At 44.3% G+C, this 15157-nt stretch overlaps 1 protein-coding gene across 23 annotated transcripts in view; it reads left to right on the top strand.

Moving 5' to 3' along the window:
• Positions 1–413: 413 nt before the first annotated feature.
• Positions 414–15157, top strand: part of LOC111077044 (longitudinals lacking protein, isoforms N/O/W/X/Y) — a 60795-nt gene continuing 46051 nt past the window's right edge. For 10 of the 23 annotated variants that reach the window (XM_041592894.1, XM_041592896.1, XM_022371168.2 and 7 more), the window contains exons 1-5: positions 1628–1920; positions 9404–9815; positions 9887–10289; positions 10360–11043; positions 11141–11221. In XM_041592894.1, coding sequence (XP_041448828.1) covers positions 9642–9815; positions 9887–10289; positions 10360–11043; positions 11141–11221 — 1342 coding nt within the window. In that variant the 5' untranslated portion in view covers positions 1628–1920; positions 9404–9641. Of the gene's footprint in view, positions 831–1627; positions 1921–8228; positions 8352–9403; positions 9816–9886; positions 10290–10359; positions 11044–11140; positions 11222–15157 lie in introns of those variants that run through there. The other 13 variants (XM_041592897.1, XM_041592899.1, XM_041592900.1 and 10 more) reach the window with 4 other exon arrangements.

Here is a 15157-nt window from a genome sequence, read left to right as displayed (position 1 = left end):
TTCCCCCCCATATATGTATGTGTGTATATGAACCCATCCCCCACGAGCAGCAACACACAAGCATACTGGGCCCCAAGCATTTTCTTTGCTTTTTCATTTAGCAATACTTCCTTCTTCCACATCCCCCACCCCCTCCCCGACTCGAGAACAGTTGCAAAAAGCAATCAACTGTATCGTCATCGCTCCCTCTCACCCACTCACACTCTCTCTCTCTCTCTTGCTCACCCATACTTATGCGACTCGCGCTCACTTGTTCTAGCGCCCGAGCGATCTTCGGTTTTTCGAATGCAGCAGAAACTTCGTGTCACACACACACAGTATACACGTATTTGGGAGTGTGTGTGTGTAGCTTTTTTCGACTTCTATTCTTGCTGCTCGCACAATACCTTTTTGCAGCAAATTCAGAAACCAACGGCACTCTCAGGAATAAAATCGTTGTCGTTGCGTTCGCTCGTTCGGTCGTTGTTGTTCACTGTTGCCCCCACACTCCCCCAAAAAAAGTTGTTATTAGTTTTCCATTCAGCGCGCATTACATAAAATAATACACAAAAATAAAAAGAGGGACAGTTTCGTGTGCAGTTTGCAGTTTGTTTTGCGTGAAAATTCATAAATATAATTTATTGTTCAATAACTAAAAAAGCGACACAAAACCGAGATAATTATACATTTGAAACGTGTTCGTTTGTGCGTCTCCTGCTTCCAGGAGATAGAGAGAGTGGAAATAGTGTGCAAGGAAAACGCTTCTACGGGACCGAGTTGTTGTGATGCTCGGCCTGTTCTGTGCCAAAGAAGGAGACGGGACGAAGACTTTCCAGTGAACAAAAAAACAGGTGAGCGAACATAATTTTCACCCCCTTCCCCCCGTTGGAAGTTTATAACTATGTATCACCGTTCGATCAATTAGTACGGGTAGGGCCATTTTGCGTGTAGAATTTCGCACGAGTCCGCTAAACGGTAAACCGTTAAAGGTTAGGTTGGGGCACATAATTTTACAGCGATGAAGTCATTCTTAAAACCCAAAATAAACCAGCAAGCGATCATAAAAAGTCCCCCACCCCATTTCCATCATATAATTTGCACTTTTTATTAGAAAATGCACCTCACACACAGCTGCATGTACATTCGATGCACACACAATCATAGAGGGAGAGAGAAAGAGAGTGCTCACGCTCGGCAACGGTAGTTTCCAACATTCGGGTGTTCGGTTTGGCGAACATTATGGCTTCGCAAATGAACTCCGTCTCATAAAACAGAGTTGCCAACCTACCGACCCACTACATAGCACAGTGGTGTCATCGTCATGAAGAAGGCGGCCCCAAAGCCCCCTGCAGATAATCAATATTCCCAGCACCGTTCCAGATGCTAATTAATGCTTTCAAGCTCGACTCAATCCACTCGCACAGATTAGAGCTAGTGTAAGTGCAGCCTTTTGCCGTTGGCAACTCTGGGCGCGCGCGGCCAGCATACAAAATACGCTCTCTCTACACACAAACACAACACACACACACGAGCACGATACGACTCATTTTTCGAACTCGCACTCACACTCGCTCTCTCGCTCTTTTCGTTTCGTGTTCGGTTTTCGAACTCTGCTGCTGCTCAGGTTAGAGGCAAACACTTTCCGTTCGCTCACGTCACTCCGTCACATCCACTCCGCGCGTTCACAATTCCTGTTGTGCGGTTGTGGCCTGCTACTCTTCCTCTCTGCTCTGCCTACTCCGCAGCAGCTATGAGCACACATACACAACACGTACTACGGAAACCAGAAGAACTTGGCTCGCTTTAATAAAAATAAATTCGATTTTATTGCTTTTCCCGTCGCGTGTGTGTGCGTGCACTTCTTGGAAAATCAACACCGAAATTGTATATGTGCAAAGTTTCATAAATCGACGACTACGTGCTGCCTGTGATTCTATTTCGGTGTGTATAATTAACAGTATTACTTCTTCTGACATGAAGAGTGCGAAAATGCACTGCCTAGAACTGTACTTTCTAATCTGTGTTCAAAGCATCTATCAATGTGTGTGAGTGTGTGCTGGTGTGGTGAGGGGTTTTTGCATATCAAATCGATATTTCCCATGTCTGCTGCTCGTTGGTATCGATTTTTCTAGGAGGGGAAAGCTTTTCCACAAGTAGCGCAGAGCTTTTGGCTCTCGCTTTGTATGCATTTTGAAGTAAATGACGGGCAATTTTCATTAATTTTCATGAACACAGACGGACAAACAGACATGTATGCATATGTATATGTAGCTATGTAAGTACTCGCTGCTTTCCATGCAAATGAGGTCAAGTGTTGCAGTGAGAAAATGTTTCACTTCCAGAGAGAAAGAGTGCAGCTGTGTGTGTGTGTGTGTGTGAGAGTGAGTGCGTTACATAAGCTTTTTCTAATTAACTGCGGAAAACACTCTGGCAAACACGCGCAGCAGTATGACAGTTGAACAAAAGCTCTTCCAAATGCACCAAATAGTCCACAAATAAACCGAAAATATTCAGACTCCCAAGTAGAGCACGTTTTTCACATTTCTAGCTCTATGTGTGGCCGCCATCTTGGTTTTTCCCCCCTTTGTCAGACAGAAGCAGAGGTAGTGTCAGCGGCAGAGACAGAGACGAGACCCCTCCACACATAAAATATTTTGTTCAATGCTGCGACGTCGCGGTGAGCTCTCTCTCTTACTCTTACTCCCTCTCACACTGCGACTCGGTGGTGGTGTTCGGGGCCCGACTTCGTTTGCTTTTCGTTTTATGTTTGTTCGAGAAAAAAAGCGTGAAATTTTCTCTCTGCACTTTTCACACAAACACACGTACACATACAAATGTACAAGTGAACAGGCGCGCCAAGTTGGCGCTCGCTCTGTCTCTCCTCCTCTCTCTATCGCTCTCTCTCTCACACACTCGGTGCCTGTGCCTGTTCGTTCGCCACATATTTTGGTTTCCACTTTGTGCTACACTTCTTTTGCTTCGGTTTTTTTTTTTTGTTTTATTGTTTTGTGCTCTAGAGACACGTTTACATTTTCATTTTTCATATTTTCGTAGTCTCGCGCGCGCGATTTCTGCCTTGTCGTCCGCCATGTTGTGCTATTGCTCCGTTAGAAGGCGCGCACAACGTTGCCAAATTTCACACTGGCACTGCAGCTTTGCAAAAGTTTCATTTGTTTACATTCCACGCACATGTGCAGAATAATAACAATACGGCCCCATAAAAAAAAACGCTCAAGAGCAGAGAGCTTTTTACGCAACAAGTGTAGAAATCGCAAAGACAAACGCAAAAAACCTAAAAAAGCTGCCAGCGTTTTTCTCTTTTCTCTGTTTACTAGTTATTCTGCTCTGCTGCATTCTTCTCATTTTGATCTCATACGATATTTTGGCCTGTGCAGATTCATCAAAACGTATGCCCACTGCCCACCCAATGCGATGACCTTGCGAGTGGGCTTCAGACCCTACACTGACCTACACACCTATCTGATATTTTGCTTTATTCTTGATTCTTTGCTGCTATTATTATTATTATAGTAAGCCGTAATAACAAGCCTTTTTTGCGCAACGTTATCGTCACCTGCTCTTTGGGCTCTATTCAGCCTTTAGTTTATTTTTTTGTTTTTGTATGTTAGTTTTTATTATATTTTCGCTTTTGCGCCGCCATTAGCGAAAAAGTTCGTTGAACTTTTTGTGTTTCACTTTTTGTTATTGTTGATTACCGCGCTGTCTCTGGGCCTTCGGGTGGTGCGTGCTCAAATCACTTTCACTTGGGAGGTGCGGTGCAGAAACTATCATGAAAGTTAGTACACCTCCCCAAAAGGCTTCAATTTAATGGATTATATCCTATCCTTAAGTATTTGTTTGAAGTATTGCTTTGACTTCTTGTAATGTGGACTACGGCTGAAATAAAACCTTGGAAAATCCCTTAGCAGAGCCAGACCCACATTACATTTACAATATGCCCAAAAAGCAAACAACCAAAATGAGGAGACCAGACCTCATCAACGTATCCAATCTGCCGCGGACCAAATTTGGATTCCAATAGATGGTCTCACCCAAGACCCGACTTCTCTGTCTCTTTCTCTCTCTCTCTCTCTCTGATACACAAGTCCAAAAAGCCCTTAACATTCACTTTGGATGGCAAGAAACCAGTTTTGAGGTGGCTGCTCAGGCTCATGACTGTTTTGCTTCGGTTTTCGCTGCTTTAATGGCAAAAACGACATTTTCTGCGGTCGGGCACAGAACACACATAGAACGAGGAGCAGTCAGGGGAAAATATGAAAATGCGAAACGGAATATTCGATACACTTTTAATATCAACTTGATGAAACTAGTTTTTATTTCGGAAAGGCCTAAATGGAGAATGAGGAAAACTTTATCTTAGAGTTTCCCCATTTCATATATGTATTACTCATTGATTAGTCGCTAATCATTCGGTTCCTCGTTTGGTATAACTTCCATCCATCAGTGGATATGCTCTTCTACCCTCTCCCTTCTCACAATCGAGTGGCGAAAAACAGAAAGGGTGTAAAAATAAACAAATGAGGGGACAGGCAGTCGACAGAGACGCGACGCGACGCCTACGTGGGTTGTCGGAGGCGATTGGTAGGGGCCTTAGCTGGGAGTTATGTTCTGGGTTTGGTTTTTGTTGTTGCTGTTGCTATTCTGAAATGCCAGAAATTAAATTATTGAAAGTCAGTGCCGCCTGCGCCAGCAAAGCTAGAGCCCAGCCGCCGCCACACACCATCGACCATTGGATCTGCGGCGGTTTATTTTTACGTCGTAAATATACAAATTTTATATCTCTCGCACGCACTCACACAGAGGCAAACACCTCACCTCTCGCACAGACACAGATGTGGAGATTGGAACGAGCTGAAAAAAGATTCCACTTTATGCAAATCTTGTGGGGGAAGTTTTATATTTTGTTCTTGGCCAGCACCAGCCCCAGCCCAGTGGCAGTCGTCGCCGCTGCTGCTGCCCCTCCCCGCTCTTTCTCTTTCACCGCCTTCCCATTTCAGTTATTTCCATTTTAAATTTGTTTTTCTGCATCGGTTTGAGTGCCTGGGCCTGAGTGTCTGTGTCATGGCAATTTTTCTGGCTCCGATATGAAATGAGTTCCTCAAACTGGTTTTTCTGCCAACAACTCAATGCGATCGGGGACCGACTTAACCCGACTCCAACCACCACCACCCGCCGTTGTCGTTTCCATCGCTGTCCGCCCAGCGAAGCCGTTTTTCGAAATGGCACAGTTCTTGTATTTTGCGGAACCGGTTTTTCTTTTGACTTTTTAAGAACACTGAAAACCAGGCAGGGACAGGCACGGCACAGGCGGCAGAGCCCGAGGGGCATTCATATTGAAATCACACTCGAGCCGACAGAGTTTTCACTCACTTGCAGATAGACAGAGAAAAGAAGAGAGAACGAGAGAGAGGTAACGAAACCCCATGGGGCCATCAAGTTTCCAATTTCCAGCCTTTTAAGGCAACTTCCTGTGCCAAAAAGGCTCATGATCCAACATCTGCCCTTACAAAATTGTTATATGTTGGAAGGACAGGACGGGGGGGATCGGGGCTGGCTCAGAGAACAACATCCGTTGCGGTGCAGTTGGTTAGGGGATGATTGCAACCCCAAAAATGCTGGGCTAGACTTTTGGACCCTTTTTCGGTCCCTCTTCTCCCGCTCCTAAGAGACCAAAACCAGTTTTCGGGGTTGCCGTCTGGCGCGTGCTTAGAATGGGGTGGGGGGGACGGCAGGGAATGGACCGACATCTTTTTATTATCCGCTATCCCATCCCATCCAACACAATCCAATCATCTTACATACTATACATATATACCATCCTATCGCAGCGCATCCCTACCCTTGCATTAAAATTTGTGGCACTCGAGCATGTGGCATTGAATCCGATTCAATGGGTTCTAAGCCATCCTGTTTGCCTAGATTAATCAATGAAGATTTTTTCGCTAACATTGCGTGACGTTTGCGGACACTGACGCTTAGTTTGATAGTAGATCTCTTCACATTTCCATCCAGCCTATACCTATACCAATTGCCAGAGCCCAGCAGCTCGTTTGTCGTAAAGGATGGAAATTTGTATACAGTTTCCATGCCATAAAGCGGTTGCTATATCAAATATTCAGTTGAGTTTTTCGCTAACAACGTTTCGTATAATGAAATTTGAACGTAGTTTGATAGTAGATCTCAGCACAGTATTCTCAGGGTCCAATACATAATAATAGTTAGATCCATAACTACTCCTGGCAACTTGCTATTCACAACATATGGACGCTTATCATCAGATTTCCATATAATAATAAAGCGGTTGCAAGATTATATCTTCAGTTGAGTTTTTCGCTAACAACGTTTCGTATTATGAAATTTGAACGTAGTTTGATAGTAGATCTCAGCACAACTCTATAAGCATATCATCCATTATCCTATAGGCAATCGCATGTTTTAAAGTGTTGAGGATGCAATTTCCATATCCCAACATTCAGAATGCGGTTGCAAAATTGAACTCCAGTTGAGATTTTCGCTAACAATGTACCGCAAACTGTAATTTGGACATCGTTTGATAGTAGACCTCAGCACAAACTCATTTTCACCATCCCCATTCTCGCATTTTACTTATTCTCTCCCATTCACTAAGAAAATGATGAACCCCAAAAAGAAATGCGCCTCTTGGACCCAACTGTACTTTTTCCACACACACACACGAACACACACATAGCTCAACCATCTCTCTCGCTTCCAACTCTCTCAGCAGCAGTAGCCGCAAGAGCAGGCAACGACGACGCCATTACGGCGCAAGGATCCCATTTTTTCGTTTATAATCCTCCACCATCTGCGCAAAAACAAAACCTTGCAATGTGCAAAGAGCGCGCGTCCGTCACAAAAGGGAGAGAGAGAGACAGAGAGCGATAGCGAGAGAGATCCTTTTTCATGCGACTGCTGCTGCTGTTGCTGTTTCGGCCTCCTCCTCCACCTCTCCTCCTACTCTTCCCTCCCTCCCTCTCTCTAGTTTTACCTACTCTGTCACTGTCTCTCTGTCCCCTTTGCGTGTGCACTAAATCCCCTTTTGTATCGAGTTCTGCTTTGTGCGTGCGTTCGTGTGTGTGTGTGGAGAGAGGGAAAACCCCTCGGCCCATGTCTAGGCAATGCATCATTAACGTTGGGGTAAGAGCCTGCTGCCTCGGCTGCTGCCCCTGGCAACTGAACTCTACTCTAGTGAACACATGGCGCATCCAGTGCGCAGGCCCTGCACTCTGCTCCTTATGGCGAAGATGTGTACATACCCTTAATTCGTGGAAAAACTGATCCCTCGCCTCGAAAATGATGCGACGCCTAACGGTACTTGACACGCTGGGGGTGATTCTCTCTATTTTTTTGCGTTTGGATCGGATGATTCCATTCCCTTTTCGTTTTGGCAAAAAAAAAAAAACTGAAAAAAGAAAAAATACACAACAAATGTGTTTGTGTGAAAAAGGGAGCCTCAATTGACGAGTGCGTCACGTAGCAAATTTGTACACGTACATATGTATTGTATAGTGCCATCTCTGTTGCGCTCGTGGCTGGAATGTTGGCACGAGCACAGTTAGGTTTTCTCTCCCATTTGGGAATTTCTATATTCGCTTCGTTGCTCCCCTCCCTCCCCCCTTCTCTGTGGCTGCAGCTGGCTTTTTCTTTTGAGCTGATGATTAAATTACGGCAGGAAATGGAAGCAAAACAATAAAAAGAAGAGCACGCATGATGCTGCTCCATCTGGCAAATAATTTTCGCTTCCATTTTGAAAAACTCATCTTCATCGGGCAGAGGCTGACCGAAAATCTCTTGATTGCGGCGAATTCAGTTGTCTGGCCTCTACCTGTGTATACGTGTGTGAGTGAGCGTTTCGTGTAGTTCCCGTTATATTTTCTTTGCTCGCGTTTGGCACGATTGCTGCTGCAGTTTTTGTAAAGGCTCCTTTTGTCCAGCCTCTGCTTTGCTCTTCGCTACCTACCTGCTCTCTCTCCTGCTGCTTGGCAATTTCATATCGTGCCATCCAAAGGAGAGAGACGCTCACTCTTGTTCGCTCTCTCGCTCTCGCACGCACACAACTTCGTTAGCGTGGCGGCCATTGGTTCAGACCGCGAGAGCGGAGAGAGAGAAAGAGAGCGAAAAACGAACGAGAGCAGCGACGTGAGGCCCGACGGTCGTCACATTTGCGTCGACGATTCAGTACCGTTCATCCGCTCACAGTTTTGTTTGGTTTTTCTTGCGTTGTGCGGCAGATCGCGAACAACGCGTGCGGTTTGCTTACTTCACTACTAAATTACATACACATGCACGGACAGACAACGTAGAAAAACCATTTAGTGCAAATTATTTACATAGTAAGTGCCTGTGATTAATTCTGTGGAGTATACCATATATACTATGCTATATGCTGGGCTGCTCGCTTGCAAAGGGGGGAGCGATTGTGAAATTGATTTATGTTCCCAGTCATCCATATCTATGTGTCAGTGTGTTGGTGTGCCTCGCTTCTAATGAAAAATGTTCTATTTTTAAATGCAAACCATAAAAAAATGAAACACTGGGGACGACGAGAATGTGGCGATTGCTCCACACTTTAACTTTCAAAATTATCAGGCGTTTGCCTGTTTGTATGTGTGTGTGCTTGGGAAAATGAAAACCATCATAAATATTCGTCTGGCAAAGTGTGTGCATGTGTGTGCGTCTACTTGTGAAATTTTCCACAACGAAGAAAAAACCTTTCAGCGCACACATACGTACGTACGTGTGCTGCTGCAGCGACGCGACTTGACAAAAGCTGCGCTGCCTGCTGCGAAACTTCCCCTCTTTATGCTTCATGCTGGGTTTTTTTTTTCTTTTTTCGGTCGTCACGAAGTCTCTTCGTCGTCGTTTATCGTATTCATCGATCTCCAACACTAGCACAAGGCGGGAGCGGGAGCAGCAACTGTAACATCGCCGCAAATCCGTTAGGCTCTCTCACAGTTTTGGCGTCGCTTGATTTGTTGGAGAGAAAAGAGCGATAGACCGAGAGAGCGCCAGTAGTTCCGTTGTGAGGGAAAGAGCAAAGTTGAAAAATTAACAAGAAGAAAAAGGAACACGAAAAAATTGCATTTGCAGTTGTGTGTTTGGGCGTCATAGAGGGCGCTCTTGTGTGCGTATTTAGCATGCATTCATATGTATGTACAAATGTATGTATTAGCATGATGTGGAATGCAAATAACAATAATCTCGTCAGTCAAGTGTATACATGTGTGTGTGTGTGGGGGCTTGTGGAAAGAGATGCCAGATATTATTTTAGCGTTAAAATATTTAACATGAACATGAACTTGACCTTGAGTCGCGAAATAATCTGCAATATTCAGAGTTTGCATTGTACTTACTAACTGTAACTTTTCGTTATTTTTGCTTGCAGCATAACTGATATAAGATCATCGGAGGAGGAAGAGCTGTTTCCCCAACTCTAACTGTATCTATAACTGTACCGATTAGGTTGCTTTATCCACCCGAGAACGGTAGCACAAAAGCGCGGCCAGAGGAGAGCACAACCCGGCCCGGCCACGTCCAGGACGTGGGCTACCTCCGCCCCACCACCACCACCCCGTTGTGAACACTCCTTTCACGTATCAACTGTGTCCACATACCGCCCCAAGATGGACGACGATCAGCAGTTCTGCCTGCGCTGGAACAACCACCAGAGCACGCTAATCAGCGTATTCGACACGCTGCTGGAGAACGAGACCCTAGTCGACTGCACGCTCGCCGCTGAGGGCAAGTTCCTCAAGGCCCACAAGGTGGTTCTATCCGCCTGCAGTCCCTACTTTGCTGTAAGTATTAAATAATCTCTTTGTCCCTGTTATCAGAGATCACAAATATCCTCCCTTTTTGCAATTTGCAGACCTTACTCCAAGAACAGTACGACAAGCATCCGATCTTCATACTCAAGGATGTTAAGTACCAGGAGCTCCGCGCCATGATGGACTACATGTACCGTGGCGAAGTCAACATCTCACAGGACCAGCTGGCCGCGCTTCTCAAGGCGGCAGAGTCGCTGCAGATCAAGGGCCTGTCCGACAACCGCACCGGCGGAGGCAGCGCCGCGGCCGCACCCAAGCCAGAGTCCTCCCAGCATCATCGCGGAGGCAAGATGAGCGGCGCCTACACACTGGAACAGACAAAGCGCGCTCGCCTGGCCACCGGCGGGGCAATGGACACCTCTGGGGACGTGTCCGGATCGCGCGAGGGCTCGTCGAGTCCGTCGCGTCGTCGTCGAAAAGTCAGACGTCGCAGCCTAGAGAATGGTGAGTGTTGCAAAAGGAATCCCCCCACCATTAAGTCGCAGGTTGATCTAACAAATCGTTCCGCCCGCAGATGCCCACGACAACTCCAACTCGTCTGTTCTGCAGGCCGCCGCCTCGAATCAGTCTATCCTCCAACAGACAAGCGCAGGCCTCGCCGTCTCCGCCCTGGTCAGCACCCAGCTGTCCGGCGGCGGCAGCAACGCGGCCGGCACCAGCCAAGTCCCGACCCAGCAGCCATTGACCAGCACCAACGTTACCAAAAAGACTGAAAGCGCTAAACTAACATCATCGACAGCCGCCCCAGCTCACGCCGCCACTGCGACAGCAGCCGGACAGCAACAGCAGCAACAGACCAGCGATGCCATCAACACCGAGAACGTACAACCACAGAGCCAAGGCGCCCAAGGCGACGTCGGTGATGCCGAGGAGATGGAGGAAGTGAGCGCAGCTTCCGGAGGAATCACTCCGGCGGCTTCAGGCGCTGGTGCGTCCGCTGGAGTCGTACACACCGGTGTCGTGGTCAAGCAACTGTCAGCCGTCGTCGATAAGTCATCGTCCAATCACAAGCAGAAGGTCAAGGACAACAGCGTGTCGTCCGTGGGCTCAGAAATGGTTATCGAGCCCAAGGCCGAATACGATGACGATACGCACGACGAAAATGTAGAGGACTTGACACTGGACGAGGAGGATATGACAATGGAGGAGCTGGACCAGACGGCCGGCACCAGCCAGGGTGGCGAAGGATCTAGTCAAAGTAAGTTCTGTAAGAGATACAGAGAGAGGGAGAGAAAGAGACACTATACACTACTTGGGGAAATACTAATAACATGGCTCCTTCCTTGTACCTGCAGCATATGCAACATGGCAACACGACAGATCTCAGGATGAACTCGGACTCATGGCACAGGATGCACAGCAACGGGATCCACAAGGTGAGTTTTTGCTGCCTCTATATCATGCCAGAAGAAATGAGCTACGAAACAAAACAAATGAAAAAGCAAAGCCTAGCATAGACACGTTAGCCGAAGATTAAAATCGAATTAAAAGACAGCGAGAGCACGACAACAACGAGAGCTAAAATTTCAAAAGAGAATCCACATTCAAGGTCACAACTCCAATTACTCCAATTTCCACATACATATATACCCATATATATATATATTATACATATAAATTATATTTACTTGACAATTGAACATTTTGTGCCACAAAAGTCGTGCTCCGAAAAAAGCTCTTGAAAACGTTCAAAAGAAAGCCTTGAAAATAGAAAAGTTTTTTTTTTCCATTTATTTTTTGCGCATAATTAGACGAACAAAGCAAGCAACAAGAAAAAAAGTACAAACAATATCCAATCTGCGAGCGGGCGAGCGGGCATAGAGAGCAAGTAATATCTGCTCCGCTCTCCCGCCGCAGAACCAGAAACCACAACAAAAAAACCAGAATAATTAATAACCAGAACAAATAATTTGTGCAAGTTGAAAGTATTACTTAAACTCTTTCTTTATTATATATTTATGATTTCCTAACAATCCATAATTTATTCAATTACGACACACACACCCACACACACAAACATAATTCGTATGACTAGTATTTTGTATATATTAATTATAACGATTGATTTTTATTAACATACCCTCGAAAATGAAAAAAAAAACAACAGAAAAACATGTTTGATTGCTATACTACCACCACCCACAACCCCTAAACCACACACATCCCCTCTCCACCACCACGACAACACAAAACTAAACACATTTTCATTTTACCATTATATATCAATGTATATGTATGTATGATTCTATGTATGATCATTTGTTGTTGAATTTTAATTGTAATCATTTACCAATTGGTGTTTGTTTAACCCTTATTTGCCTTACTGTATATTACTATATATTTAAACAATTATTATTTACCATATTCGCCCTTCTCACTTTCTCTCTCTCTCCTCCTCTTTTTACTTCCTTTTGTCTGTCGTCCCCTTCCATTTTTCACCCTGAGAAAACATTAAGCCAGCTGCAGAGCAAAGTTCATTTACACACAAACATACACGCACATACACACACACACACTCCAATTTTAGGCAGATGAAAATGAATTTTCCTTCGTAATTTAAGTTAGCTTTTAAGGAGAAAACTTTTCTGTGCCACTGCTGTATATGTGTGTGTGAGTGTGTTGTGCCCATGTGTCTGTGAGTGATCAATGTGGTCCCGTTGCTCCTTTACAACCGTCTTTTTTCTTATCTATCGCTCCCATTATCTCTCTCTCGCACTCTCTATCTGAGCTGCTGTCTATGTGTGCTTTTGTGTATAAAACAGGGCTCTGGCAATACAACGAGAAGAGAGGGAGAGAGAACAATAAGCTCTCGCTGCTTTCCACCATACAGACCAGTACAGGCGCGTCAAAAGTTTGGCCACACTTCCAGCAATTTGTTTTTGAAACTAACTGAATTTTGTTTGTTGTTAACATTGCTTTTGCCTTGTTTTGAAGCATATCAAATACACACAACAGCCACCACACGCCACAGCAACAGACACGTCCACTTCTACGCCCACATATCATTTCTCGCCCACATTATTGTGTCATATTTTGATTGTTTGTCCTCTGCCCCCAGAACTCTCAGCGCGTGCTAATGTTTTACACAATGTTTTACTTTATATATATATATTTATGAAAAATACGCATGCAGTTTTAAATTTTATTTTAGTACCTATACTATACCTATTACTACATATATAGTTTGCTTTATTTTGGTTGACGGGACTTTTTTTTTCTTTCTGTTTATTTTCCATATGAATTTGTATTTAGTTTTTATGCTAGTCAGTAAGCTTTTTCGATCAGGCTTTGGGGAATGGGGTTAAACCCTTTCGTCAAAGTTCGCGCGCGTTCCTATCACGCTTCTCCGCGTTTGCGTCTGTCTCCTCCTCGGTTTTCGTCTTCTTCAGCTGTGCGCAAACGTTTCCTCTAGTTATCAGAGAGAGAACAAAAGTTTCGCATAGTCGCGCATTTTTGTAAAAAACAAACCAAAATCCCCATTAAAGAGTCAAGTGCAAAGTGTAATCAGTCAAGAACGTCGAAGACTTCGGATGGACCCACACCAGATGAATCAGCGAGGAGGATTAGCTGTCTGTTGAAGGTCAAGTCAGTGCCAGATATAAAGCTTGTAGCCATCCGGTGGATGGTGAGGTACAGTTGTGGCTTTAGGCATCTGAACGAGACCCAGGCAGTCTGCAGCAGAGCACACTTCTTCAGCCGGATCAGATCAGGTATCCCACCAGGTAAGTATGCTTCGCTCAACGGTATCGGTTGAGCGGAGTGACATGCAAAAATGAAATAAATTTTTGTATTTTAAGTTCATTTCTGTTCAACCATTACCACATCCCTCCCCAGCTCCCCGTATCCCCATATCCCAAATCCCAGATTCCAAATCATCTTCCTCCACATGAAGAAACAAATTTCCAGCAATATTCCAGGTAATGTGCAAAATTGTACCCGCTCACAAAGTGGCTGTGAAAAGCGGTTGTGAGGAGGGGGTGGGGCGCTCTTTGAGACGCCAATGCCCAGGGTAAGCTATAGTGTTATTACCAATACATTACATACAGATCTATTTTTTTTTCTGGTTTATTTTTAAGTATACACATTAAACTTACATTGTACATATATATTTACTTGAAACTTTTGCGTTTGGCGTGTTTGTTTCTCGACCAAAAGGGAAACGAAAATTGCTCGAAGCGTTGCCAAACAACAAACATCAAACATCAAACACGAATTCAAAAAACACTTCTATCCATAATCGGGAATGAAAGAATCGAATCTGTATTGGAGTACCCCCCCAATCTATGTACAGTCACATACATAATACCACACTTGAGGTTTAATTGTAAAGAAAAAGATTTTTCATTGATCGTAATCATTTTGGTTTAGTATATCTATGCAGTTTAGGGCCATTCATAGGAATGATTTTTGGGTCGCTAACTTTTTGAAAGATTTAAAAGCTCTCATTTAGTTTTCTTTTTGCTACTTTTTGTTTTTGTCCCATTATCCACTTCTCTACCACCCCTAATCACCCATATCACCCGTTTCTATTTTCTGTACAAGAATCTCGTTTGCTCAATAATTTATTTCGACTTTGTTCAAGAGATATCTGAAAGTGTTTTTTTTATTATAATATCCATTAAGTTGTTGTTGTACTGGTCGATCCTCTGACTACTTCTCTCGCTCTCTCCACCACGACGCTATCTGCAGTTTGGTTAATTGTTCAATCGGCAACAACACAATGCTCGAGGCATTCGTCGTCGTGTTTGGTGCTCGTTCAAGTTCAAGGTCGGCTAAAAATGTTTTCTATGTATGAGAGATTGCGAGCTTTTTTTTTCCCCCTCTCTCTCTCCCTCTTACACTCTGTCACTCGCTTTAATCAGCATTGCGGTTATTTGTTGACAATCAAAAGGTGAGAGGAGTAAGGGGAATGAATGGAAGCGAAAAGAAGCAATAATATTAATGTTCATATCTCTGTGAATGTATCTCGTTTGTTGGTTTTTTTTTCGTTCTTTCGCTGTTTTCGGCTCGTTTGCTATTTATTTTCACGCTGCATCCGTGATGATGCTCTGTGTTCATGATGACGTTAAATGATATGCGATTTAACTTTTAATATTATCTGCGAAGTATTTTATTTTATTTTTTTTGCCAGTTGTAATTTTTTTGAGGGAATTTTGATTTGTAGAAAGTAACTTGTCTGGAAATCGAATGCCTAAACCAACACTTACGGAATATCGGTTAATCACGTTTAAGCTGATTTTACCACTTGCCCATCAGCAGAGAGTACTGTACTGTACTGGGGGGCAATTTATATAAAATATAAAATTGTTGAT

Source organism: Drosophila obscura, unplaced genomic scaffold (assembly GCF_018151105.1).
Source record: "Drosophila obscura isolate BZ-5 IFL unplaced genomic scaffold, ASM1815110v1 contig_186, whole genome shotgun sequence".
Lineage (NCBI taxonomy): Eukaryota > Metazoa > Arthropoda > Insecta > Diptera > Drosophilidae > Drosophila > Drosophila obscura.
This window is presented reverse-complemented; position numbering and strand designations above follow the sequence as displayed.